Source organism: Drosophila yakuba, chromosome X (assembly GCF_016746365.2).
Source record: "Drosophila yakuba strain Tai18E2 chromosome X, Prin_Dyak_Tai18E2_2.1, whole genome shotgun sequence".
Classification (NCBI taxonomy): Eukaryota; Metazoa; Arthropoda; class Insecta; order Diptera; family Drosophilidae; genus Drosophila; species Drosophila yakuba.
The window spans coordinates 11,489,874-11,514,343 of record NC_052526.2 but is presented as its reverse complement, the minus strand read 5'-3'; the positions used below and the strand labels follow the sequence as shown (position 1 = coordinate 11,514,343).

General features: G+C 53.1%; 4 protein-coding genes and 1 long non-coding RNA gene across 6 annotated transcripts; 3 read left to right on the top strand and 2 right to left on the bottom strand.

Annotated features, from left to right (window-relative positions):
• The first annotated feature begins 206 nt into the window (after window positions 1-206).
• On the top strand, window positions 207-2,690 carry LOC6525076 (lanC-like protein 3 homolog). The gene is made up of 2 exons (XM_002100879.3): window positions 207-597; window positions 735-2,690. Exon 2 carries the CDS (start codon window positions 815-817, stop codon window positions 2,072-2,074), a length of 1,260 nt encoding a protein of 419 aa, XP_002100915.1. The 5' UTR covers window positions 207-597; window positions 735-814; the 3' UTR covers window positions 2,075-2,690.
• Window positions 2,691-3,875: 1,185 nt separating this feature from the next.
• On the top strand, window positions 3,876-7,738 carry LOC6525075 (apyrase). Of its 2 annotated transcripts, none has more exons than XM_015190598.3 (8): window positions 3,876-4,250; window positions 4,444-4,669; window positions 4,730-4,927; window positions 4,987-5,389; window positions 6,780-6,937; window positions 6,997-7,096; window positions 7,178-7,529; window positions 7,583-7,738. In XM_015190598.3, exons 1-8 carry the CDS (start codon window positions 4,117-4,119, stop codon window positions 7,680-7,682), a joined length of 1,671 nt encoding a protein of 556 aa, XP_015046084.1. In that variant the 5' UTR covers window positions 3,876-4,116; the 3' UTR covers window positions 7,683-7,738. The 2 variants fall into 2 exon arrangements, with proteins under 2 accessions (XP_015046084.1, XP_002100914.1); XM_002100878.4 differs by lacking the exons at window positions 6,780-6,937; window positions 6,997-7,096; window positions 7,178-7,529; window positions 7,583-7,738 and adding exons at window positions 5,698-5,855; window positions 5,911-6,007; window positions 6,094-6,448; window positions 6,511-6,677 and having other exon boundaries at window positions 3,998-4,250.
• Window positions 6,559-7,781, bottom strand: LOC120321165. The gene is made up of 4 exons (XR_005560752.1): window positions 7,715-7,781; window positions 7,189-7,473; window positions 6,761-7,122; window positions 6,559-6,686 (listed from the first exon to the last, which is right to left on the bottom strand). It is a non-coding gene; the product is annotated as an uncharacterized LOC120321165 (long non-coding RNA).
• Window positions 7,782-8,086: 305 nt separating this feature from the next.
• LOC6525073 (heat shock protein 60A) lies at window positions 8,087-11,927 on the top strand. The gene is made up of 3 exons (XM_015190597.3): window positions 8,087-8,245; window positions 9,654-11,024; window positions 11,089-11,927. Exons 2-3 carry the CDS (start codon window positions 9,654-9,656, stop codon window positions 11,437-11,439), a joined length of 1,722 nt encoding a protein of 573 aa, XP_015046083.1. The 5' UTR covers window positions 8,087-8,245; the 3' UTR covers window positions 11,440-11,927.
• Window positions 11,928-11,999: 72 nt separating this feature from the next.
• On the bottom strand, window positions 12,000-24,134 carry LOC6525072. The gene is made up of 3 exons (XM_002100875.3): window positions 20,407-24,134; window positions 15,184-20,347; window positions 12,000-15,120 (listed from the first exon to the last, which is right to left on the bottom strand). The coding sequence occupies exons 1-3, from the start codon at window positions 23,087-23,089 to the stop codon at window positions 12,498-12,500; spliced, it is 10,470 nt and encodes a 3,489-aa protein (XP_002100911.2). The 5' UTR covers window positions 23,090-24,134; the 3' UTR covers window positions 12,000-12,497.
• Window positions 24,135-24,470: the final 336 nt, after the last annotated feature.

Sequence of the window (24,470 nt, the reverse complement as noted above, 5' to 3'; positions counted from 1 at the left end):
TTTAAAATATTAGTAAATTTTGAGCTTTAAGCGATATATGTAGCTAGCCTTTAACCGATATTTGCAGCAGTTGGAATCGTTGTTATCGATAGCTCAAGTACCTTAATTAATATACTGTTGTATTATCTAATTATTTAATGAATTGCGTCGTACCACATTTTCTCCTCATCATATACAAGTACTATTTATTGTTTTAATTCAAAAAGCGATGGCAATATAAAGTTGGGCTACAGCGGCTTATCGATATGGAATCGATGTTTCTTTCAGCTTTTTTCGACAGGACCTGAGCATTCCTGCCAGGAATTGTTTAAATATTTCGAGTCGAGCCGTTCGACAGTTGGAAATAAGTTCTCCCGCAGAAGCGCCAAGTTTTCCGATTTTAGGTGGCTGTGAGAAAATAGGCCTCGCCGGCTTTCCACTTCATAGACACTTGACAAACATTCTCGTCCCTGCAAACACACGTCTCGTATATCGGAAATAATATAGCAAAAGTTGCCCAAATACTGCATATATTTCATATTTTGGTTCATTGGCAGCTTCGTCCCATTGCCAGAAGGTGCTCGACGAAGTCCCGACTGCCGTTCCCACCTGAGACAGGTGAGTGTTGCTGTGGGCATGGCATCAGCTGCTGGAGGAGGAGGAGGTGGTGGCTGCCAGACGCCCGGCCGCGCCCTTAAAGCCGGCAAATCGATTTCCTAACATGCACTCACCACAAATCGCATGCCCAATTTCAGTTGCTGTCATTGCAAGTGCAGTCGAAGAGGACGCGAAGCAGAGAGGCCAACTGACCACCGATCCTGGCCAGAAGTTTGCCATGGAACGCCGCTACCTGAAGAATCCCTTTGCCGATTTTGCGGGCGGGGAGAATACACCGTTCGCCAGCGATGAGGAGCACATCAAGAACCTGATCTGCACCTATGTGGACGCCATACTGGAGCACTGTCATCCAAACAACGATGAGGAGGACAATCGTGGTGATCTGTATGTGGGCAATGCCGGCATTGCCTTCATGTTCTGGAAGCTCAACAGCTGCGAGCCGACACGTGATCTCTATCCGGCACTGGATCACGCGGCATCATTCATCCGCAATGCCAAGGTGAATGCAAAGCGGTACAAGAAGCGCTCCGCCGAGCGCTACTCCTTCCTTTGCGGCAATGCTGGAATCTATGCCGTCTCGGCAGCCATTTCGCAGGAGCTCAAGGACACCGAGGAGCTGTCCGACGACTTGGCCAACTTCAAGTCGGGCATTCCGTCCAGCAAGGAGTTCATGCACACCAAATACGGCTGCGATGAGGTGCTGGTGGGCCGTGCTGGCTATCTATCCGGCTGCTATTGGCTAAACGACGTGCTGCCGGAGAAGAAGATCACCGACGACGACCTGGTATCCATTTGCCAGCTAATCGTGACCAGCGGCCGCGAGTACAGCAAGCAGAACAATTCGCCGTGTCCGTTGATGTACCAGTACCATGGCACGGAGTACCTGGGTGCGGCCCATGGTCTGTGCGCCATTCTCCACATGCTGTTGGACAGCCCGTGGTTCCGCACGATACCCATATCGGCGCCGGCCGCCGAGCTGCGCGACATCAAGCGCTCGATTGATTTCTTCCTGGAGCTGCAGGACAGCGACGGCAACTTTCCAGTGGCACTGGAGGATCTGCGCTCCGGCAGGGACAAACGTCTGGTGCACTGGTGCCATGGCGCACCCGGCGCCGTCTATGTGCTGGCCAAGGCCTATCTGATCTTCAAGGAGGAGAAGTACTTGAACTCGCTGCGTCGCTGTGCGGATATGGTTTGGAAGAAGGGCTTTCTGCGCAAGGGACCAGGCATCTGCCACGGCGTGGCCGGCAATGGCTATGTGTTCCTGCTGCTGTTCCGCCTGACCAACGAGATGAGGTACCTGTACAGGGCGCACAAGTTCATGGAGCTGCTGACCAATGCCGAGTTTAAGCTGCGCGCCAGGACACCAGATCGTCCGCATAGCTTGTACGAGGGCGTGGCCGGCACCGTTTGCTTCCTCGTTGATCTCCTCGAGCCGGAGCAGGCCTACTTCCCGTTCATGGACGTATTTCACTAAACCGGGGAGGGGGACTAGAAAGATCCAGCCCGACCAATGCTCAACACAACTTTCAAATCAGGGAGAGTTATCATAATTTCTAGTCACTTGTTTGCGAATTTTTCCGTTGTAGTTCTCTCATTGTTGCCTTTGCGTTAATCCAGCGGACTGGGACGTTGGAGTGAAAGATGGAGGATGGAAAGATCCCAGGTCCTGATGGAGCCCGTATCCGATCTCTGAGCGCACCGCATGCAGGAATGTTCTCAGTCATTCTCATATCAAAATTCTCTGTGCTTTACGCTAAGCAATTAACTTAATACATTGATACTTATACACAGACATATTACATATACATTATATTTATATACAATTTATATTATATATATATAAATACTATATATATATATATATATATATATACATACTTGCGCTGACATCTATATACAGACAAACATAATACTTAAATGCATAGTGTGCTTTATACCTACGAGTAATCCACGAAGAGCTCTCAATCTATTGTCAATGAGAATGAAATAAATCATTGTACTATTTTATACGGATATGTACAATCCCGTGGCCAGTTTCGATCCACCCCACGGCAATCGACTCCATGGTTATACGGCTGAATACCCCAAAACAAGTTGTACTGCTTTTTGTGTGGATGATTGCCAAGTTTAAGTGTTATTCCTGTTTGATTTGCTATTGCGTAGGAATTGATTGAAATCTGGTTTATCAACGCCTTAAAATCCTGATAGCAATGTACATCTGACATCAGTGCTTGATTGGCATTAAAGTAAGTTCAACAGTATATCACTATTTTGTGATCTGTATCGTGTATAATCTAAACTAAACCTTGCAGTCCGTAAAATAGAGAAGTATCATTATCGCCATACAGCTTACTCATACTGTTACTACCGTTGAGAGTTCGGGATTCCGTCTCTCTGTAATATAACTAATTTGCTTTTGTTGGCCCGAATGGCGCTATAAACCAAATTGATTGCCTGTTTATTACATGGCTGTGCTGCTCGTATATTTTGTTTGCTCCAGAACGTAATAAACGATCGCTTGTAGAAGGGTTTTACTCCATACATCAAGTGCCGTGGCTGAGTAACATGTGTCAGCCGGTGAATATTACCGGAATAGCGGCCGTCGTATCCGAATGTCCCTATCTCGACCATACTTGCTTATCGGGGATCTATAGGTGCATATCATTAAGTGCTTGATACCCGGCAAGTGCGACCATTGAGGGCATATACACAGGCTATTCAGTTTACTTGCCACTTGAGAAATAACACGTGCAACGCGGCGTATGAGTAATGTGAAGAACATAGAACAAATTAAAAGTGTGAGTGCAAGCTTTTTGTTGAAAAGAAATTGTATTTAATTGAAAATTGCAGTTTCTTGTCGTTTATTATAGCCCGCTAATTTATCTGCTGACTAAAATAGCAATACGGCAGAAATGAAAATCACAATATGTGGGTAGTGGGAAAAACAAGCTGAATTTATACACTGCAGGCAAAAAGTTAGTAATATATATATGCAATTGCAATAAAATAAATTTCAAGCTTATATAACCAATGCAAAGTGAACACCATACAATGTTTTAATTCTATATTATAATTTAAATTATTTATTAGAGATATATCATTTTTTAACAGGAAACTCAAAGTTTTAGGAGTTCAATTATATTATAAAATGTTTAAAATTCAATTATGTTTGTAGTCACATAAAACATTAAGATGAAAAGTTTATTTGTGTTTAAAATGCCATCAAATATTTGATTATTTATCCAAGTTAAGAATGTGCAGAGCAATATGTCCCAGTTTTTCACCGTGTGCAGGTCGTGCATAAAGTACATACTTGGCTCTTATCAGCGGAGGAAGGGTACCCACGATGTCCAGATCGGATCGGGTGCGAGGCCCATTCAGAATTCGCGGGCGTCGCAATTTTGGCCATTCAGTTGCCTTATCGACGGCCATCGGGTTGGGTGTGTTTACACTTGAATTTATTTCGTTGCCTATTTTCCGGTGAGGTGCAGTTACGTTCAGTTGCGTTCGAGTGAAATGGCAACCGCTTGCAATAGACTGACATGGTCACTGTGCGTGGTGGTGATGGCGACCATGTGGTCATCCTCGGAGGCTGTCAACAGGGAGGGCTTTCCCGTGTCCCTCATCCACATCAATGACTTGCACGCCAGGTGAGGCATAATCGGATTGGATCGGTTTATGGCCAACACATGATCGTAAACCATGGCCTATCAGGTCCACGTACTGATTTCGTTTCGTATGCCGATTCCCCGATCCCGATAACGATACGGCCATGGCAAATCAACAAACACGAGCCCACTCAATAGCTAATCCACGCTTCGATTGCGATCCGTTCATCCGCAGGTTCGAGGCCACGGACACCTCCGGTGGCACCTGCGATGAGGGCGAGGAGTGCATCGGTGGCTATCCACGCACCGTCTACACCGTGAGGCGTCTGCTCGCGGAGCAGGCGGAGCTCAATCCCATTTACATCAATGCTGGCGACAGCTTCCAGGGCACATTGTGGTACAACATCGGACGATGGAACGTCACCCAGCAGCTGCTGAACCTTCTGCCCGCTGATGTCATGGTAAGTGCTGCTATCCATGGGCTACTTGGATGGACATCCACCATTTACCAACCATTTCAGACGCTGGGCAATCACGAGTTCGATCACGGCGTGGAGGGCGTGGTGCCCTTCCTGGAGACGGTGCAGACCAACATGCTGGTGGCCAACATGGACTGCGCGCATGAGCCCACCATGGAGGGCAAGTACAACAAGTCGATGATAATCGAGCGATCGGGACGCAAGATTGGCGTGATTGGTATTATCCTGGAGACAACATACGTGAGTTTTTGGCGATTCCATCACCTAGATTGCTTATTAGTTCAGTGGATATGCTGCAGGATCTGGCCAATACCGGCAAGGTGATCTTCCGCAACGAGAGCGACACCATCCGCGAGGAGGCGCAGCTGCTGAAGGCCCAGGGTGCCAACATCATCATCGTGGTCTCCCACTGCGGCTACGATGTGGATCAGCAGATCGCTGCGAATGCCGGCGAGTGGATCGATGTCATCGTGGGCTCCCACTCGCACACCTTCCTCTACACGGGTGATCCGCCCGGTCCGCACACGCCCGCCGGTGATTATCCCACCGAGGTGATCCACAGCTCTGGCCACCGCGTGCTCATCGTCCAGGCATCGGCGTACGCCCGCTACGTGGGCAACCTGATCGTCTACTTCGATGATAACGGCGATGTGCTGGACTTCGAGGGCGACCCGCTCTACATGGACCAATCCGTGCCAGAAGGTCAGTACGAGTGGTTATATGTGGGGATTCCCAAGTTGTTTTTTTTCGTTTCTTTCCAAAACAACTAAACTCTCGATTATTTAGTTATTTGCTTGCATTTATGGTATTATTTCCGTGCTTGATAATCCTAGTGCTTAAGTTTGTTACTTTGTGAAAGCTGCAAGTGATTTTTTTTCTGTGTAACTATAAGTTATTGTTCCTACGTACACTGTGAAAAATCAGTTCCTGTTGCTGGCTGTGTGCGCCATGTGAAAGTCATTGATTGCAGAGTGTATTCATTATGTGTCCGTGCATTGTGCTCCCTGCAGATGAGGAAGTACTGAAGGCCATGCAGCCATGGAAGGAGGAGATTGACGTTATGGGCAAGGTAGTGGTGGGCTCTACCAAGGTGGACCTCACCAAGGACGATTGTGCTGACGGAGAGTGCAACCTGGGCAATTTCTTCTGCGACGCCATGGTGCATTCTGTAAGTGGAAAAAAACGTTTGGTAGATCAAATATATGGAATCTACCCACTTGCAGTTCGTCGGCATGGCTTCGTATGAGCAGAAGATCTGGACGAATGTATCCGCCGGACTCATGAACATCGGAGGACTCCGCGTGCCGCTCAACAGGGGCAGTGAGTATTGGAACTCATAACAAAATTGATTGGGTTCATAAGCAGTGACGATCTCAATTATAATGCTATGATTTTGCACTCCCAAGATCTCACGTACGCCCACATAGTCAGCATGTCGCCCTTCGAGAACACGCTGGTTTCCTACAATCTGCCGGGCAGCAAGATAGTGGAGGCCATGGAGTGGGCCTTGAGCAAGGTGGACCTGGAGAACGGGGTAACCGGATCGTACATCAATCTGCAGTTCTCCGGCATACGGGCGAAATACGACTACACGAAGCCCGTGGGATCGCGGGTTATATCCGTATCGATGCGTTGTGCGGAGTGCGAGGTGCCCAAGTACGAGCCTCTGGTATCCGACAAGCTCTACCGCCTCACATCGCCCAACTTCCTGCAGGCTGGTGGCGATGGGTACACCATGCTCGCCGAGGGCACTGACCTCCAGTACGTACACTCCACACTCATCTTGTATCCCATGTTGTTATAATTGAATTTCAATATTTCAGGTGGGGGGTCACGGACTTGGATGCCCTAATCTCGTACAGCAATCACGTCAATCCCATTTACCAGGGCCTCGAGGGTCGTATTACAGTGCTCAACTGATTGTGTATTATATCCATAATGTTCAATTGTTGTATTTGCCACAATAAAACGAACAGGGAAAGTTCTTAAACATTTCTGACTTTTTTTGTTAGTATATTATGCAAATATTGAAGAGAAATAAGTTTGGAGCTATAATAATATGACACAACTCACCATTCGAAATCCTTTAAAGATGACATCGTTCTGCAGGCCATGGTGCCTTGGCAACTGGCGATGGAACCCATTGCCGACCGGATAGTGGGCCAAAGTCGGGTTAATCTCCAGCAGAGTCAGTGCAGCAGAGGGGAATGCAATCTGGGTAACTTCTTCACCGATGCCATGCTTCATGCGGTAAGTAAGGGTGGGTTCCACCCACTTGGCACTGATCCTAGTCCAACGAGAATCTTTAGTTTGTTAGGGATGCTTCGTCATCATCCGAGGACAGTTGGAGCAACGTGACCATTGCATTGACATCCACAGGGACTTTTCGAGTCCCTATTCCAGCTGGCAGTAAGTGCAATCCTAAGTTTTGAAAACTGCATGTATCCCAAATCAAATGGTTATTATTAAAATAGTATTATATACCCACAGACATCACCTACAAGCAATTGTTTGCCATGTGTCCCTGGCAGAATAGATTGGTGGCCCTAAGTCTCCGAGGAAGGCACATTGTGGAGCTGCTGGAGCACGTGGTGGCGCCCATGAATGCCAGCTCGCCAACGCCGCGATCCTCCCGATTCCTCCAGGTTTCCGGCCTCCGTATCCGCTACGATTTGAACGCCGATCAGCGAGTGTTCAGTGTGCGAGTAAGGTGCTCCAAGTGCCAGGTGCCCAGGTACAATGCTCTGGATTTGGAGCAGAAGTACCGCGTGGTGGTCATGGAGTACCTGGCGAGTGGCAAGAACGGTTTCAGCGTAATCAGTGAAAATGCAGAAGATCCAGAGTAAGTACGATAAATACGATTTCTGAATAAAGTAATAATCTTTGTTTTCCCAGGTTTGGTCCTTTCGATTTGGACGCCTTGATGGACTACATGAACTCCATCGGACCAATTACCAATGGAATCGAGCAAAGGATTCAGTTTGTTAATACTTAGCATTTGCAACATTTAACATGAAATATACATACGTTATTATTTTGGAAAAACAGAAATGCGCGAAAACTGAAATGCACGATACTATCGCGTGCCAATTATACACATCTCTAGCATTACGACCCAAAGCTTATTTCGGTACTTAATTCCGATCAATTTTGTTAGGTACTAGAACATAATTGGATAATAAATAGTTGTGTTGTACATATCATATATAAAAATAATAATATGTTAAAACTATTTTTGAACTCCCATATGAATACAACAAAAGCAATTTATCGGTAAAAGATCAAGCTATTATTAAGTTAACTTGCCATGCGAGTCCCCCAAATGGGGCCTATAATATTCGATTGCCCAGAAAGGCAATCGATAATAGCCGGCTATTTCCGATGGCCCGCGAACGGTCACACCGATAGACAATAAGGTTAGGAAGTTCGGACCGCCTGTGCGCACATTTCGAAGCGAGTAAACTGTGGTGAAGTGAGCTTGTTGTTTCACATCAAATAGAATCGGAAGCGTTCGTTTAACTGTCTTGTCAATAATTCGCAGTACCAGTTTAATTCACAGTAAGTCCTAAATTTCGATTACCAGCGCCATTCCCGCTTTCCCAATTGCATTCTAAGTTTCTGTGTGCCCTCGCGTGCAAGTGTGTGTGTGTGCCATTGGCGATTATATAAGAGCGAACAATCTGGCAGATAGCCGGCAAATCGTGTTTCCAGAAGATTCTGCTTATTGATTTAAGCAACGCGTACAATGTCTGCATTTTAGTAAATTATAAAATCCTAACAAGAATTTAGCAAATTCACCTTACCCACGCACACACACACACACACAAAGGCGCGTACATTGGAAAGCTGGTGGAAACTTAGTTGCACATGTTTTCCACTGCTTGCCGGCAATTTCACATTTATCAGAAGGCATTGCATGTGCTTCTACTGCTTGCTCTTTCCACTCTCGTTTTGCAGAAATCTTGGGTTCATTGAATAACATGCCCTCCGATTTCGGTAGCTATTTGTGTTTCGCCCAAGTGCTGGTTACATAAATCGTTTCTTCTGGAATGCTCGGTGCGGAGATGTCATTGTTGTCCGTTCAACGGGGGGTGGGCAGGGCACTGAACGCAGGGGCCTGGCCGGTACAGTGAAGCCTCGCTGATGCAACGATAACAATTTACATAATAGTAGGGCGCGCTACCGTAATGCTGTAAAAACTCATTAGTTCGGTTTTATTTTCCTTCTTCAAAATAATATTCATCCTTATAAATATCATTTCATCATTTTATTTGACAAATAAACATAGATGATTACTGATCTAATTCATCTTATTCTTCCTTATATTGTTTTCATTAAGAACAAACTCAAAATACATATTTTTGCTGAGCAAATGGCTTATGCAATTTGCTCACAGATATTAATTACTTTATGTAATTTTTAAATCTAATGATTTTTATAAACAGAACCTCTATTATCTGTATTTGTCTTATCCACGTGATTATGTTAATGATGAATTCTGTATCATTGTTTATTACAAAAATGTATAATAATTCGTCATAACTCCTTAACTATTCCTAATTGTGTATATACATTGTTAGGAACACGTGCAATACACATTTATGTAATTTCCAGAAATATATTTAATTTTTGGCTAAAAATGTACAAATATAGTAGGCTGAATATCCATTGGTTTTTACTGTCAGTTGTTTGAGTAGCTCACACGCACTGATTATCGGAAAACTCAAACGATCTGTGTGTGTTAAGCTGTGCTCACGCTATTTTCCGAATTCCACATTCGAGAACGAAGATTTCTAACCTTTGACCCGCTGGAAGCAATCGCTTATCAACTAAGAAACTACAAAGTAAACAAGGCAAGAAACCACATCTTAGTGGAACTCTTTGGGGGCAGAACACGTGCTCCGATTCGCCGGCTCTCAGTCACCAATCCATAAACTCAATCCCAATCCTCTCTGCTCATCCACAGATGTTCCGTTTGCCAGTTTCGCTTGCTCGCTCCTCCATCAGCCGCCAGTTGGCCGTGCGCGGTTATGCGAAGGACGTGCGTTTCGGTCCTGAGGTGCGCGCCTTGATGCTCCAGGGCGTCGATGTGCTGGCCGATGCTGTGGCAGTGACCATGGGCCCCAAGGGTCGCAATGTGATCATCGAGCAGTCGTGGGGCTCGCCCAAGATCACCAAGGACGGCGTCACTGTTGCCAAGTCCATTGAGCTGAAGGACAAGTTCCAGAACATTGGTGCCAAGCTGGTCCAGGATGTGGCCAACAACACCAATGAGGAGGCCGGTGATGGTACCACCACGGCCACCGTTCTGGCTCGCGCCATCGCCAAGGAGGGCTTCGAGAAGATCTCCAAGGGCGCCAATCCCGTCGAGATCCGTCGCGGTGTCATGGTGGCCGTTGAGACCGTCAAGGACAACCTCAAGTCCATGTCGCGCCCCGTGAGCACTCCCGAGGAGATCGCTCAGGTGGCCACCATCTCGGCCAACGGCGATCAGGCTATCGGCAACCTTATCAGCGAGGCCATGAAGAAGGTGGGACGCGATGGCGTCATCACCGTCAAGGATGGCAAGACCCTCAACGATGAGCTGGAGGTGATCGAGGGCATGAAGTTCGATCGCGGCTATATTTCGCCCTACTTCATCAACTCCTCGAAGGGCGCCAAGGTGGAGTTCCAGGATGCCCTGCTCCTGCTGTCCGAGAAGAAGATTTCCTCCGTGCAGAGCATCATTCCCGCTCTGGAGCTGGCCAACGCCCAGCGCAAGCCCCTGGTCATCATTGCCGAGGATATCGATGGTGAGGCCCTGAGCACCCTGGTGGTGAACCGCCTCAAGATCGGTCTGCAGGTGGCTGCCGTCAAGGCTCCCGGATTCGGTGACAACCGCAAGAGCACCCTTACCGACATGGCCATCGCCTCCGGCGGCATTGTCTTCGGCGATGATGCTGATCTCGTCAAGCTGGAGGATGTTAAGGTTAGCGATTTGGGACAGGTCGGCGAGGTGGTGATCACCAAGGACGACACCCTGCTGCTGAAGGGCAAGGGCAAGAAGGATGATGTGCTTCGTCGCGCCAATCAGATCAAGGAACAGATCGAGGACACCACCTCCGAGTACGAGAAGGAGAAGCTGCAGGAGCGTCTGGCCCGCTTGGCCTCCGGCGTTGCCCTGCTGCGCGTTGGCGGCTCCAGCGAGGTGGAGGTCAACGAGAAGAAGGATCGCGTTCACGATGCCCTGAACGCCACCCGCGCTGCCGTCGAAGAGGGAATCGTTCCCGGCGGTGGCACCGCTCTGCTGCGTTGCATTGAGAAGCTGGAGGGTGTCCAGACCACCAATGAGGATCAGGTACGCACATCTCTTTCCCTCTCTGTTCTGTTATCCGTATTAACCTGTATGAAATCCCGCACAGAAACTCGGCGTGGAGATTGTGCGTCGTGCCCTGCGCATGCCATGCTTGACGATTGCCAAGAACGCCGGCGTTGATGGCGCCATGGTGGTGGCCAAGGTGGAGACCCAGACCGGTGACTACGGCTACGATGCGCTGAAGGGCGAGTACGGCAACCTGATCGAGAAGGGCATCATCGATCCCACCAAGGTGGTGCGCACCGCCATCACTGACGCCTCCGGTGTCGCCTCGCTGCTGACCACCGCCGAGGCTGTGGTTACCGAGATCCCCAAGGAGGATGGTGCTCCTGGCATGCCCGGCATGGGTGGTATGGGCGGCATGGGAGGCATGGGCGGCATGGGTGGCATGATGTAAGCCACTGCCAGTGAGAGTGGGCGACAGACAGAGAGAGGGGGAGTGAGATGTGATGAGAACCGAAGCCAGCATACTGTTTAAGTCACGATGCGACACGATGCCGCCGAGTGGCCAGCGGCGAACGCAGCTCATCAGTCAGTCAGTAAGCAGTCGAAGCGAGACCCACCAATATCTCTTACATCGGTGCATCCAGCCGGAATCACACCCACCACCATTTGACTCCGCACACATTCTAATCCTTGATGGAACTTTGTTTTGCTTCGCATTTATCCTTTGGCAAGAGCAGAAACATCAACACACAAACCAACCGGCTGGGTGTGAGCTCGCCGAGACTGCAGCGTTCGCTCCGCCACACGCCGTCGCCTCCATTGTGCTCCACGTTTTTTTAACTATTCCTTAACTCTATTTTTTTTTTACATGTTATATATGTAAAGATACCGCTAGTTGTAAAATATATTAAATAAATCCGAAGTTAAATTGAGGAAAAACCTGGGCATTTGTATCTCTTTGTTCGCTTCGTTGGGTTGCCCAAAATGAGAATGACTGTCGCCTTTTTTGAATTGTTGTGCTCAAATTTATATTTGTTGCTTTTTCGCTTTTTTGTTTGTTTTGTTTATTAATTATAAATACATTTAATAAAAAAAAACCTAAATAATGTAACGCTTAGATGTTTAAAAGAAAGAAAAATATGTTGCATATACTCCGCATACGGTTAATGGGTCCGGGGCCAGGAGGTGGCCTCTGCCGGCGAGTGGTTAGTGGGCAATTGCATGCTCTTGCTCCCGCTCCCGCTCCCGCTCCAACTCCAGCTGATCCTGATCCCGATCGTGATCCCCTCCTGGCGCCGGCGTTAACGATTAACGATGACACAATGGCAGTACGTATGTGATCGATGGCGGCGATGGGTAGTCGGCTGCCCGCGCCGACTCCGCCCTCGAGGCCTATGGCTATGACTTGTCTGGCAGCAGGAGGCTGTGCTCCTTCTGCAGCTGCTGCTTCATCTGGTGACGCTCCACGTCCACCGCGTTCGCATCCGCGTCCGCTCCCGTTACCCACTCCTAGCACTTGCGCTTGGGCGTGCGCCGCTTGACACCGCAGTTGTCCCCCTTCTTGCTGCCCTTGGCGATGGCCAGCAGCTTCACGAGCTTCTTGTGCGAGTCGCCCACGATCCAGCCGTGCTTCTGGTACGGCTCGTTCTCCTCAAAGTGTTTGCCCGGCGACGGCGACGCCTCCTCCGGCTCCATTTCCATTCGATCCCCGTCTCTTTGCTCGCTGCCCGCTCCTCCGCCGCGGGATGCTCCGTCAGCGGCCTCCGCCTCGTCGTCCAGGCGTCCGAACTCATCGTCGCTGGAGCTACTCCAGTAGTACAGCTGCTTCTCGCTGGCTGGCCGCTTTCTTCGCGCCGGCGATTGACGGCTGGTCTGCGATTTCCGCTTGCCCTTCAGATTCTTGTTGCTGCTGCTGCTGTTGTTGTTGTTATTGGTGGTGCTGCTGGTCGTGGCGGCGGAGCTGCTCCTGGGATGCGGTGCTGACGGGAGTGGTTGCTGCTGATTACTGTGACGCACCTTGCTTCTCTCCCTTTGAGGTTCCTGTGCAGCTGGGGGCAGTGGTGGTTGCGGTAGAGGTGGCGTTGGTTCTTTCTCCGGTTCAATGGCCTTTACTTTGGGCTGCTGCCTGGAGCTGCGTGTCCTGGCTGGTGGCTCCACTTCCACCTCCACCGGCATCTCTTCCTCATCCTCCTTACTTTCCTGCACCCTTGACTTTTCATTGGATCGCCTCTGGCGGTTGTTTGTTGTCTTGGACGCTGGAGGTTTGCTCCTGGCTGCTGCTTTGGACTTTCCCCTGGCAGAGGGAGTTACCACTTCTGACGCTGGCGGAGGCTGGACAAGGGGAGGCACATGTGCTGGGGCAGGTGGCGGTGGCTGGTTTCTTTGCCTGGCACGTGGTTTTGGTTGCTCCGGCTCGACAGGTGCAGGTTTCCTTTCGCTGGCGCGATTCTTCCGCTTTCCCGTGGTCGCCTGAGGTGTCTGGGATTTTTTGCTGGCCACAGGTGGAGCAACTGGCTCCGGCTGGGTATTTGCCTCGCTGGTCTTGCGCTTACGCTTCTGTTCCAGCTGCTCCTTCTGCTCAATCAGCGCTATTATGTCCTTGGTGGACAGGAACTCCTCGTACTCATCGGAGCTCCAAGTCTCCACCAGTTTCTTGGGACGATTGGTGGCACAGCGACGCTTAGACTTGCGTTGTCCCTCGTCGATCAGCTGCTCGATCTCTTCGTGACTCATGCCTAGTTCGGACTGCAGCTTGCTCAAATCCTTTCGTGGTTTGCGATTGGACGAGGAAGAACCGGAGGCAACGGCTTCCACCTTTGATTTCCCCTTTGTCTTGGTCGGTGCGGATTTGTTGGTTGCCTTCTTGGCAGTGTTGGCCGTGGAGTTCTTCGGCTTCCTGCCCGGTGGTAATGCACTGGGTGCTGGCATTGCCGCCGGCGCTGCCGGAGCTGCTGGCGCTGCCATGGGCTCCACCTGATGGTGGTGGTGGTGATGATGGTGATGATGATGATGCTGCTGCTGCTGATGGTGGTGGTGTGGCTGCATCTGCTGCGGATGATGCCGATCCCAGCTCTCCTGCACCAGTGTGGGTTGTGCCTCCATTTCAGATGCCTTGGCCGCTCCGCTGCCGCCACGCAACTCATCGAAGATCTGGTCGAGATTGGCTTGGTTCTTGGGCAGCGCCTTGATCTTCGCCATTCCGGGCACCACACTGGGACCCGGGAGCAGGGCCGCCGAGGGTGCCATCGCTGGCGCGGCCTTGGCACTGCTGGCGTGCTTGAAAATCCGTCCCATGATTAGTGACTTGTTCTCGAAGGTTTTGGCCGTGGCCCGACTAGAACTGCTGCTGCTACTCCGGCTGCCCGTTCTGCTGTTTTCCGCCGACGAGGATGAGGAGGACGATGAACTGGATGTGGAAACGGCACGTCCTCCTGCCTGCGGTTGAGCCACTCGCCCTGCGGCGACGACTCCACCTCTGACCTCTGGTTCTGGCTCCGGATCCACATCACCATCGCAGCTCAGGGTCCCGAAGTCGTAGTCATCACGATCCGAGTAGCTGGCCGTCGAAACGCTGTTGTTGTCCTGCTCCTGCAGCAGATTCACGCACGTCTTGGGCTTCTGGAACGTTATGGGCGCCTTCTCCTCCAGTCCAATGTTCTTGAACGGCCGGTCGGGTATGATAATCCTTCCGGATGCTGGTGGCAGCGTGGCCGAGCTGGCCACACCCGCCGCCGCCTTGATAATGGACGCGTGCATGATGGTCTTCGAGGATGTGGAACTCTGCTGCTGCTCCATCGGGCCCGTGGGCGTCACTGTGGGCGTGCCCGTGGGCGTGGGTGTTGGCGTGGGCGTCTGTTGGTTTGCAGGCGGCAGAGATGACACCGTCGGAGCCACCGGTGCAGGCGGCAGATGGGGCAGAAAGTCGCCACCGGGCTTTTCACTTCCCAGCGCAATGTCCGCCAATTCCGTTAGCTTGCAGACTCCACGACCCGACTTGGCCAGCTCCAGCATGTCCATCTGCAGGTTCACGTTCTCGTAGCCCTTCATGGCGGCCTTCGTCTTGAAGCGGGACGTGGTGGTGGCCGAAAACTGGGACACAGCCGAGTAGCTGGGCGAGAGCCGATTGTGGTTGCTGCAAGAAGGTTTCAACGATGAGTGATATTTACTGTGGTATGTGTGCAAAGTGGTAACTCACGTGGGCGTGGTGGTGGGCGTGACTGCTGGCGGGTTCCGGAACAGCTGTTGGATGACCGGCTGGTGGCACACCGTTGGCGCTGACTGAGCAGCAGGTGCTGGTGCCGGAGGCGGTGCCTCGACAGGTGGCGGCGGCGAGGGAGACGGCGACGGAGAGGCTGGAGGTGGCAGGGATAGCGATGGCGACGCAGGTGGAGGAAGCGATGGCGAAGGTGAAGCCGGTGGCGGCAGCGAGGAGGATCGAGATGGCGAGGGTGATGCTGGAGGCGGCGGTGGTTGCTTTCTGCCTGCCGTCACGATCACCGAGGTGGTGGCTGGACCTGCCCCACCGCCGGGATGCGGACGTGGCGTCTCTGCGCTCTTCAGTATATTGCAGCACTCGTAGAACAGGCGCTCGTCGGGATTGAGATTGAGACGAGAGGCGGTCGGAGCTGTGGGACTGTGCTGGTTGTCGTGCAGCCGCAGACTTGCCTCCGTGATAACATGATGCACTTGCTCTTGCTGCTGCTGCTGATGGCGATGCTCCTGCTCCCTTTGCAGCTGTATCCTCTCCTGCTCCTGAACCCTTTGCAGCTCCCGCTCCCGTTCCCTTTCCTGATGGGCCATCTGAGCGGGCGCCATGAGGACCGAGGCTCTCATCTGCTGCTGAGCTGCCGCCGGCTGCTCCTCCTCATGCCGCATCATCGCCTCAGCTGGGCGTTCCCTTTTGTTTTCCAGATCGTGCGTAACTTGCGGACTAGACGGCGCCGTCTGCGACTGCAGGTACTCCTGGGCAGACACCTTGGACACATGGGCCAGGGTCATGTTGTGCTTGGACAGCGAGGTGGAGGTGAAGAAGCTTTTGCCGCACAGCTTGCAACCGTATTTTTCGGCATCTAGTTCGCTGCGCTGCGTCCGTTTCTTGGGACGTCGCGTGAGCAGCACACTCCTTCGCCTCCTTCTTCGGCGGCCGCGTCCGCCACGTCCCAGATCCTGCGAGTAACTAGTGTACACGCTCATCTCATCGTCCAGATCCATGTCCATCACCTCGGTGTTCGTGTTATCGTCGCACATGGAACCAAAGTTCGAGTGCTCATCATTCAGATTCGGAGCACTGCGCACACTCATCGAGGTGGGCGGGCGATAGTATTTGTCCTGGTCCTGATCCTGGTCGGGATCTCCTTCGCCATCGAACTCGTCGTGGGCAAACTCAAAGTCCTCGTTGGTGGTGGCCGACATGATCTTCTCGTTTACGTTCTTCGCAATCTCCGTGAGGTAGTTGTCATCCTCCTCGGGACTCTCGTTTGTCGCCGCCGCTGGCTGCTCCTTGGCTGGCACCTTGTGCTCCGCCTGCTCCTTGTGTATGTTCTTGTTGAGCCGCGGATCCCGACTGAAAGTGGCCGCCGGAGGCAGCTGCTCCTGTTTCTCCAGCTTACTCTGCTGCAGCCTCGTCAACTGTTGCTCCCTGGCCACGGCGCTGCTCAGGATGCTGGGCCGTAGGATGGAGCTAACGGGCAGCTGGGCCTGATTGTTTCCACCCGCCGGCTGCGCCTCCTTAGCCTCCCTTGCCTCCTTGGCCAACAGCTGCTTCTCGATGCCAATGGAGAAGGACTCCAGCGAGGATTTGAGCAGACTGATATTCTCATTGGTGGCCTTGCCAACGCCACCAACTCCTCCAGCCTTGCCCCTTCGATAGTAGCAACTCTGGCGACGCTTTGGCCTGCCGCGCACGGGCGGATTAGCTGGTGACTCTGCCACTGTCTCGGCCGCCTCCTTCTTTGCCAGCTTCGCGGCAGCCGCGGAGGATGGTCCCAATGCTGCATTCCGCTTGGTGCTGGACATCAGCAGCATTCCGGTGAGCAGCAAATCCTCGCTTTTCTCGTACGCCAGATTCTCCAGCTTCTTGAGGTTATCCCTGCGGGCATTGTCGATCTTAAAGCTTTCCAGCAATTGATCGGCCACAATGGCGGCCAGTTCGTTCTTTCGCCGACGACGTTGCTTCTTTTTGGCGGGCAGCTCCTCATCCTCCTTGATCGGCGGAGGTTCATCAGCTGGCGTCGTCGCCGTTGGAATCGGCTGCTCCGATTGGGCGAGGCTGTGGAAGCCCGACGAGGTGTTATTGTTCAGATTGCTGCAGTGCTCCTCCATCAGGGAGCTGCAGTTTGTCTCCGCCATCGTGGTGGGCGGTGGTGTCGCTGTGCGTGCTGGTAGTGGCACGGCGGGCGCCACCGAGATGACGGAGACGGGCACTGGTGCAGGAACAGACGTCTCCGGCTGCGGCAGGCTCACTGGCATAACAGGATCCGGCGATTCCGGAGACTCCACTGGCGGAGTAGCTGCCGAAATTGTCGTCGGATTGGTAGCCATTACATTTACATTTTCCACCTTCTTGTCCCTGAGACTCGGTATTGGAGCTTGAACCTGAATGGGCAGTTGGGGCAATACAGCAGCGGGTGCAGGCGCTGGGATTGCATCCGGCAGCGCTGGCAACTCTCCTTTCGCATCGCCATTCACCGGCAACGGGATGTACTGCTGCATGGACGCAGCCGGCAGAGTTTCCTCCAAGGCGAGCAGGGCGGAGCGACAGTCGATGGTTCGCGAGCGCATGGAACGCTTCTTAGGCGTCAGATTCTTGACAGGCACTGGCTGCGGAGCAGGTGCCACTGGCACCAGAGCAGCAGGTGGAGCGACAATAGGTAGAACAGCATTTACAGGTTGGGATTTGTCCAGGGCTGCCGACGACAGCACCTCTGCGGAGGGTTGCAACGGCATGATGCAGTTGCTCGATTTGGGAGGCGGCTCCTCCAGCTTTTCCTTTTCCTTCTCCCTCTCCTTTTCGCGTTCTCTCTCTCTTTCCTTTTCCTTTTTGGCCTGCTGCTCCTCCTCATCGTCGTCCGGAAAGCTCGCTTGGACAGCCATGATAACCGAGTTGATCGCATCGTCGATATGGTTGTTGACCACCTCATCCATGCGAGGACACGTCTTGGCCTGACCCTTTCCGTGATCCTTTTTGGAGCTGCCCGTTCCCTCCGTTGAGCGCTTCTTGCCACCCGAGCTCTTGGCGGGATGAACGGGCACTGCAACTGTTGCGGACACCGAAACTGGTGGTGGTGGACCACTGGAGGGCACCACCACGCCAGTGCCGGGATTGCGCACCTGTGGGATCTTCAGCAGATCCAAGTTGGAGTAATAGTGCGAGGCCAGTGGTGCCGGCACTCCGCCTGCTATGGGCAGCTGGCAGGGCACTGGAGCAACACCACCTGGCGTCGTAAGTGCTGCACCACCTGGCTGCGGTTGCGGCGCCAGCGCATTTGCACCCGTCACCAAGGGCAGTGGCACCAGTGGCATTGGCAACTCTTGCTGCATTCTTGGCGGCGGCACCGGTGACGGCTTTCTGCTCGACTTCTTTGACAAATCCAGCGGCTCCATTTCCATGTCCAAGCCGATCAGATTTCGGGCCTCGAAACCACAGATCGTCTGCCGCCTGGCGGGCATACCGCCAGCACGATGGTGCGGCAGTCCGACGAGTCCCGGATCCCCCGTGGTGCCAGAAATCAATGGCTTTTGGAGCACTCCTCGCTGACTGGTCAGATTCAGCGGCTGATGATCCGCCATGACGTACATGGCTGTGGGTGCGGGATTGGGATTTGCAGGTGCTTGCAGTTGTGGCATATACAGCGGCAGCTTGGGTAGCATGTTAACATTCACAGGCACTGTCATTCCCTGCATTCCCAACGGCATTGCCACGGGCACGGGTACCGGTACGGGCACAGGCACAGGCGCGAGAGGAACGGCCACAGGGACGGGCGTTGGATTCGGAGGCGGCACTGGCAGCGTCGGTTCCAGCGGTGGATACTGCTTTAGGGCGGCCAACGAAGCTGGTGGTTTGGGTGGTGGGGCACCCATCTGTTTGGCCGCCGCCTTGGTGGGCGTTCGTCTCGTCGGTGGATGAGCCAAAGCAGCGGCGACTGGCGGTGGAGCAGGTGCAGTGACTGGCAGAGGAACAAGTGCAGCGACTGGCAGAGGAGCTGGTGCCACGACTGGTGGTGGAGCAACTGGCGCAGGAGCAGGCGCAGGCACTGGCATGCTGGCAAATATGGGTGGCTGCAGGACTGGAGGAGCAGGAGCGGCAATCAAAGTGGGTGGAGCAACGGCAGGGGGTGGAACTGCAGGTGGTTTGGTAATTGCTTCTGGCAGCTCCATTGCCGGTGCCTTCTGCATCTGGATTGGCACCTGGATCGACTCTGGTGTGGCATCCACTTTGATTATGCGCCGTGACACCGCCTTGCGTTTGGGCGTCTTTGGCTGCACTCGCTCCTTTTCGGCGTCCACTGCGGCTGCAGGTGACTCCACTGGTTTCGGTTCCTTGTCGTGCTTTTCAGCTGGCTTATCCTGCTGCAGTTTCTCCTTTTCCTTATCCAGCGGCGCAGGCGGAGGCACTTGCTCCGTTTTGAGCTTCTCCTCCAGTTTGCCGGTGAGCATGGCTATGCAGTCGCTAATCCTCTTGCTGCGCTTTACAGTCGAATTCGGCGTCGCCAGTCGATTGGTGCCGGAGAAGGGGGAAGCCATGGCTGCAGCAGCTGGCGGGGATTTGGTGGCCGGCGCTGGGGTAGTGGGCGGTGTGGGCATTAGCTGCTTGCTGGGAGTAGGCGACGCGGGCTCCGATCCATGAACGGAGGCGGGTGGAGCAGCTGCCTCCGAAAGAGTTTGTGATAGCTCCAGCCGCAAGGATGGCTTTTCCTCAGCGGGAGATCGTGACTTGGCAGTGACTGTCGGTGTGGGCGGTTTCGCCTCCGGCTTTGTTGGATCTGTTTCCACTGAAACCGGCGGTTCTGGCGGAGATTTGACCTTCTCCAGTTTGGCCTTTTGCTTTTGCTGCTGCTGCTTTTGCTGTTGCTGCTTCTGCTTGCGGCGACTGCGCTGCTGCTGTGCGGCAACAGCGGCCGCCGAGGAGCCGGTGGCCACCACAGATGACCTCGAACGGGATCTGGTGGTGCGCAGCAGGTGCTGATTGTAGATTCTCTTGGTGCTGCTGCGCTGCTGCTTGGATTTCGACTTGACCAGCGACTTGGCCATGGACTTGGCCTTGTTCTTGGCCTTGCGCTTGGCCTTATTGTCCACGGGGAAGATCTTCTTGCAGATGCGCTTGGCGGGCAGGTTCTCTAGCATTTTTCGAATGGATTCAGCTGAGAATGGGTAATATTTAAACGTTGTAAGGGAACACGAAAACTCACAAAATACTCACCATCGCTGGGTCTTTGGCGTGGCGAGTTCTTCAACTTGGATGAACTGGACACGCTCTCCTCACCCTCCGCCTCACCATCGCCTTCGCCCTCGGCATCGCCATCGCCCGTTCCCTCCTCCACTTCCACTTCCAGCTTTTCCTTCTTTCGGGCGGAAAGCTGCTTGAGCGGCTTCTTGGAGAAGGCACGTCGCTTTTTGGTGCCGCAGTAGTAGCGATACTTGCGCTTCTTGGCCAGCGACCATACATAGTCGCCGGAGCAGTCCAACATGTGGCGGTAGAGATCCATGAGGCCGCTGCACTTGCGGCCGCACTTGGTGCAACTGGAAGGAGCGGACGAGGAGGACGACAGCGTCGTGGTGGCAGCGGAGGAGGTGCAGGTGGAGTTGGACATCGAGGTGCGGGCGGTGGACAGCAGCGTGGAGGCGGAGGATGAACTGGGCGAGCAGGACGACGATGAAGACGCATTGCCCGATCCGGAGGCCGGTGATGGTTGTTGCTGCTCCAGTGCCGAGAGCGGAGTCGGCGTAGACACCTCGTATGATGAGCGCGAGGAGACAGACGATCTGGTCTCCTCCTCCGGTTGCACCTGCTCCTGCTTTGGCTGCTGCACTGTTGCGGCCGGCGCAATCTGCGGCCAACGGATGCAGTTGCTCGCGGCGGCAAAGCGTCCCAGTGCCCGTTTCGGGATGAAGAGGTGGCGCAGCAGATTGCCGGCCAGCAGCTCGCGTCCCACGACCTCGTAGTGCGTGGCGTAGATGTGCGAGTGGCGGAAGGTCTTGTGCTCCTCCAGCGACTTGCGCTGGTCGAACTTGGCGCCGCAACAGATGCAGAGGTAGAGCCGCGGCCGTGCCCACTCGCCGCTGAGCACGACGGCCTTTCGGTTCCTGCTACGCTCTCGCTGGTCCCTCTCCCGTTCCCGCTGCCGATCCTGTTCGCTGGTCCCGCTTCTCGGCTGAAGCTGCAGCAGGGAGAGGAAACTCTCGTCGGCAAAAGTCTGCGGCAGCAGATCGTCACCAGGATGCGAGTCCAGGCCCTCATCCTCCTCCTCGTTCTCGCACTTGATGACCGCCTGCTCGTTCTGCTCCAGGATGATGTGCGGCAGCAGGCGGTGGTCCAGGATGAGATTGAGCTGCTCCAGCAGGCGGCGCTGCTCCTGGTTCTGCTCCTCCGCCAATGAGAGCGAGAGATCGTGCTTCTGGCGCATTGTCAGTTGCGTCCACATGTCCAGCTTGGAGAGATCGCGCAGGCCCAAGTAGTTTGGCTGCTTTAATTTCTTCACCAGCCGCCCGCCCTCGTTGATCAGCGTGAACTTCTTCACGTAGTCCCACTTCCACTTCCAGCTGTGCTTCGTATGTGGTCTCCGGCGGAATTTGGCCAGCGGCAGCAGTTCCCCCGTGCCGCCAAATTGATCCGAGGTCAGCAACGTGGGATAGGAAGCACCGCCAGGTCCCAGCTGGCTGGGTCCGTGCAGCATGATGAGGTCTGGCTTCTGGGATGCGGACGACGTTGAAGATGACGTTGTGGATAACGTCGTAGAAGAGGTGAACAGCCGTCCGTCGAGGTGATTCTGGAGGTTGTGGCGCACATTAAAGATCACATCCTTGTAGAACTTGTCATCGAACAATGAGTTGGCGACGGAGGCAGAGGATGAGACGCAGGCCATGCTGGCTGGCAGCCGGAAGACTGCATCCGGATTGACAGCTTCTTGTAGAGCCATAGTTCCCGCCGCAGCGGTCTGCTGATGTGTCTGCGATTGTTGATGCTGATTCTGTTGCTGTCGCTGCGCTGCCGCCCGACTGCTGCTCCGAGATTTGCTGCTAGGCGTGGCCAGGGGCGGCGGTTCCTCCTCCTTGCGCTGGTTTCGATTCCGATGGCTGGGCAGACGGTTCTGGGTAAGACCGAGTCGAAAGAGTACCGGTTCGTCGGCACCCATTAAACCCGGCTTGGGAGCATGACCATCGTCCGGATGCTGCAGCGGATGTTGCTGGCGCTGGTGTCCCAACAGGTGATCCGCATCCTGAAACCGCAGGCGACACTGCTGGCAGCCGAAATACTTATCCCCATGCTGCTCGCTAAGGTGCTGGAACAGCTGCTCCAGATGCTTGGCCGGCAGGCAGATCTGCGGGGGCGTGGCCTGGCGTCGATTGCCCTGCTGGCTGCACCACTGGCAGCCGGGGAAGCCGCCGGCGGGATGGGAATTGGAGCTTGTGGAACGACCGCTGCAGCGTCGCTCCTGCCGCTCGGTGTGGAACTTCTCCACATGCTTGGCCTGCAGCTTGCCGGAGGCGAACTTCCTATCACAGTACAGACACAGGACCTTCGAGTGCGCGGTTCCACCCAGGCCGGCGGCCTCTTCCCGCTCGCGCTCCCTCTCCCGTTCTCGTTCCCGTTCCTCCGTCATCTGATGTAGCTTCTCCACCAAACGGGGCAGCCGCTCCAGCGGCAGGCTGCAGATCAGCGAGAGCGGTTCCTGTTCCGCCTCCGGCTGATCCTCGTGCGGTTCCACCTCTTCCTGTTCCGCGTCCACATCCTCCTCCTGCCGGGTCTGCCGTTTCTTGCGCGGATTGGATGCGGCAACGGTCGAGGCTGGAGTCGTTGCCGGTCCAATTGGATTCTTGCCGTTGACCTGCTCCTCCGAGAACTTGAATCCACGGCGCAGGCCGAAGCGCGACATGGTCTTCATGTGGAGGCCACTGGGTCGTCCGTGGTTGCGTTGCACAAGTTATCTGCTTCGCCACTCCTGCAAGCAGTGCGGGGCGAACAACAATTTACTACTGCACGCACACTGCTTCGTTCTTCCTTCTTCTTTTTGTTGACAAATAAACCGCAAGAAGAAGCAGCGAAAAACAAAAACTACTCACACACACACATACGCACACACTCGCACGCACACCTGCTCAATTGGAAATTATACAATAAACATTTTTAACTCCTCGAATTGATCTCTCTCTTTCTGTTATCGGGATGTATTGTTTTGGCCAATAGCTATATCATCACTACCACTCCACAACACAACACTTTCCACTTGGATTTCTTGGTCTTGACTTGGTCTATCCTCCTGCCTTTCGATACGTTCCGTCCGTTTCGTTTCGTTTTGTTCTGTTTCGTTTCGTTGTATTGCACTGTATTCCGGGATTTCACGAGATTGTTTTCGGTTTTGTTGTTTTGTTCTATTCGCAGTTTTTCTCTTGGATGCGGACCAGACCAGGAGCGGCACCGGATCCGTATCAGCGCATTGCATTTAAGCACGGCATTGCAGCTCGCCCAGCAGTGTAGCGCATTTAATTTTCCCTGGCCGTTCTTTCCACCCTAACAACTGCGTTAGGAGGTATCTAACGTTTAGCCCAAATCGATGCGTGCGTACGGCGCAGAGGGGGCGGTGTCGCGGGCGAAGGGGGCGGGGCACGGCAGCAGGACAACGACGACGACGACGACGACCACGATACTTTGTGGGAAACGTACTCGGAATCGGAATCGCACTCGCACTCGTTCTCTTTCCCGTTCTGATGCTAGCGATATTGGGCAACCGATTTTTCGGCGACGGCGGCGGCATTATCAGCCATCGAATTGTGCTATATAAACAGCAAATTCGATTTCACTGTCCTCCCAGCGCTCGTGTGTGTATATATTTGGTTCGTTCACACACGCACACACAGCAGCAGGAGCGACCGAAACGTTAAATGTGTGTGTTTTTCTTCTTTTTTTTCTTATGGGAAATCGAAATCGCGTCAAAATGGTCGAGTTTGCCAGTGTGTACACACTTGTCTCGCTGGCCAGTAAAGTACTCGAATTATCGATAGTTGCGTCTCTAGCAGCGATACTTTGGCATCGTTCTAAGTGAATTACTTATAAAAAGTTTTGAATTAATTAGTTTTCATTGCGCAGCCTGCATATCAAAGAGCTTTTCGTATTATTATATTAATTTGCAGCTTACGTTTATATCAGAGCTGGTATATATCGCCAAACAGACAGCTGATTTTGCCCACCACTTGGTTCTTTGAAAGCTATTTACAAAATAAAAAATATCTTCAGAAGTTTAATTGAAAAACATCACAAGTGAATAT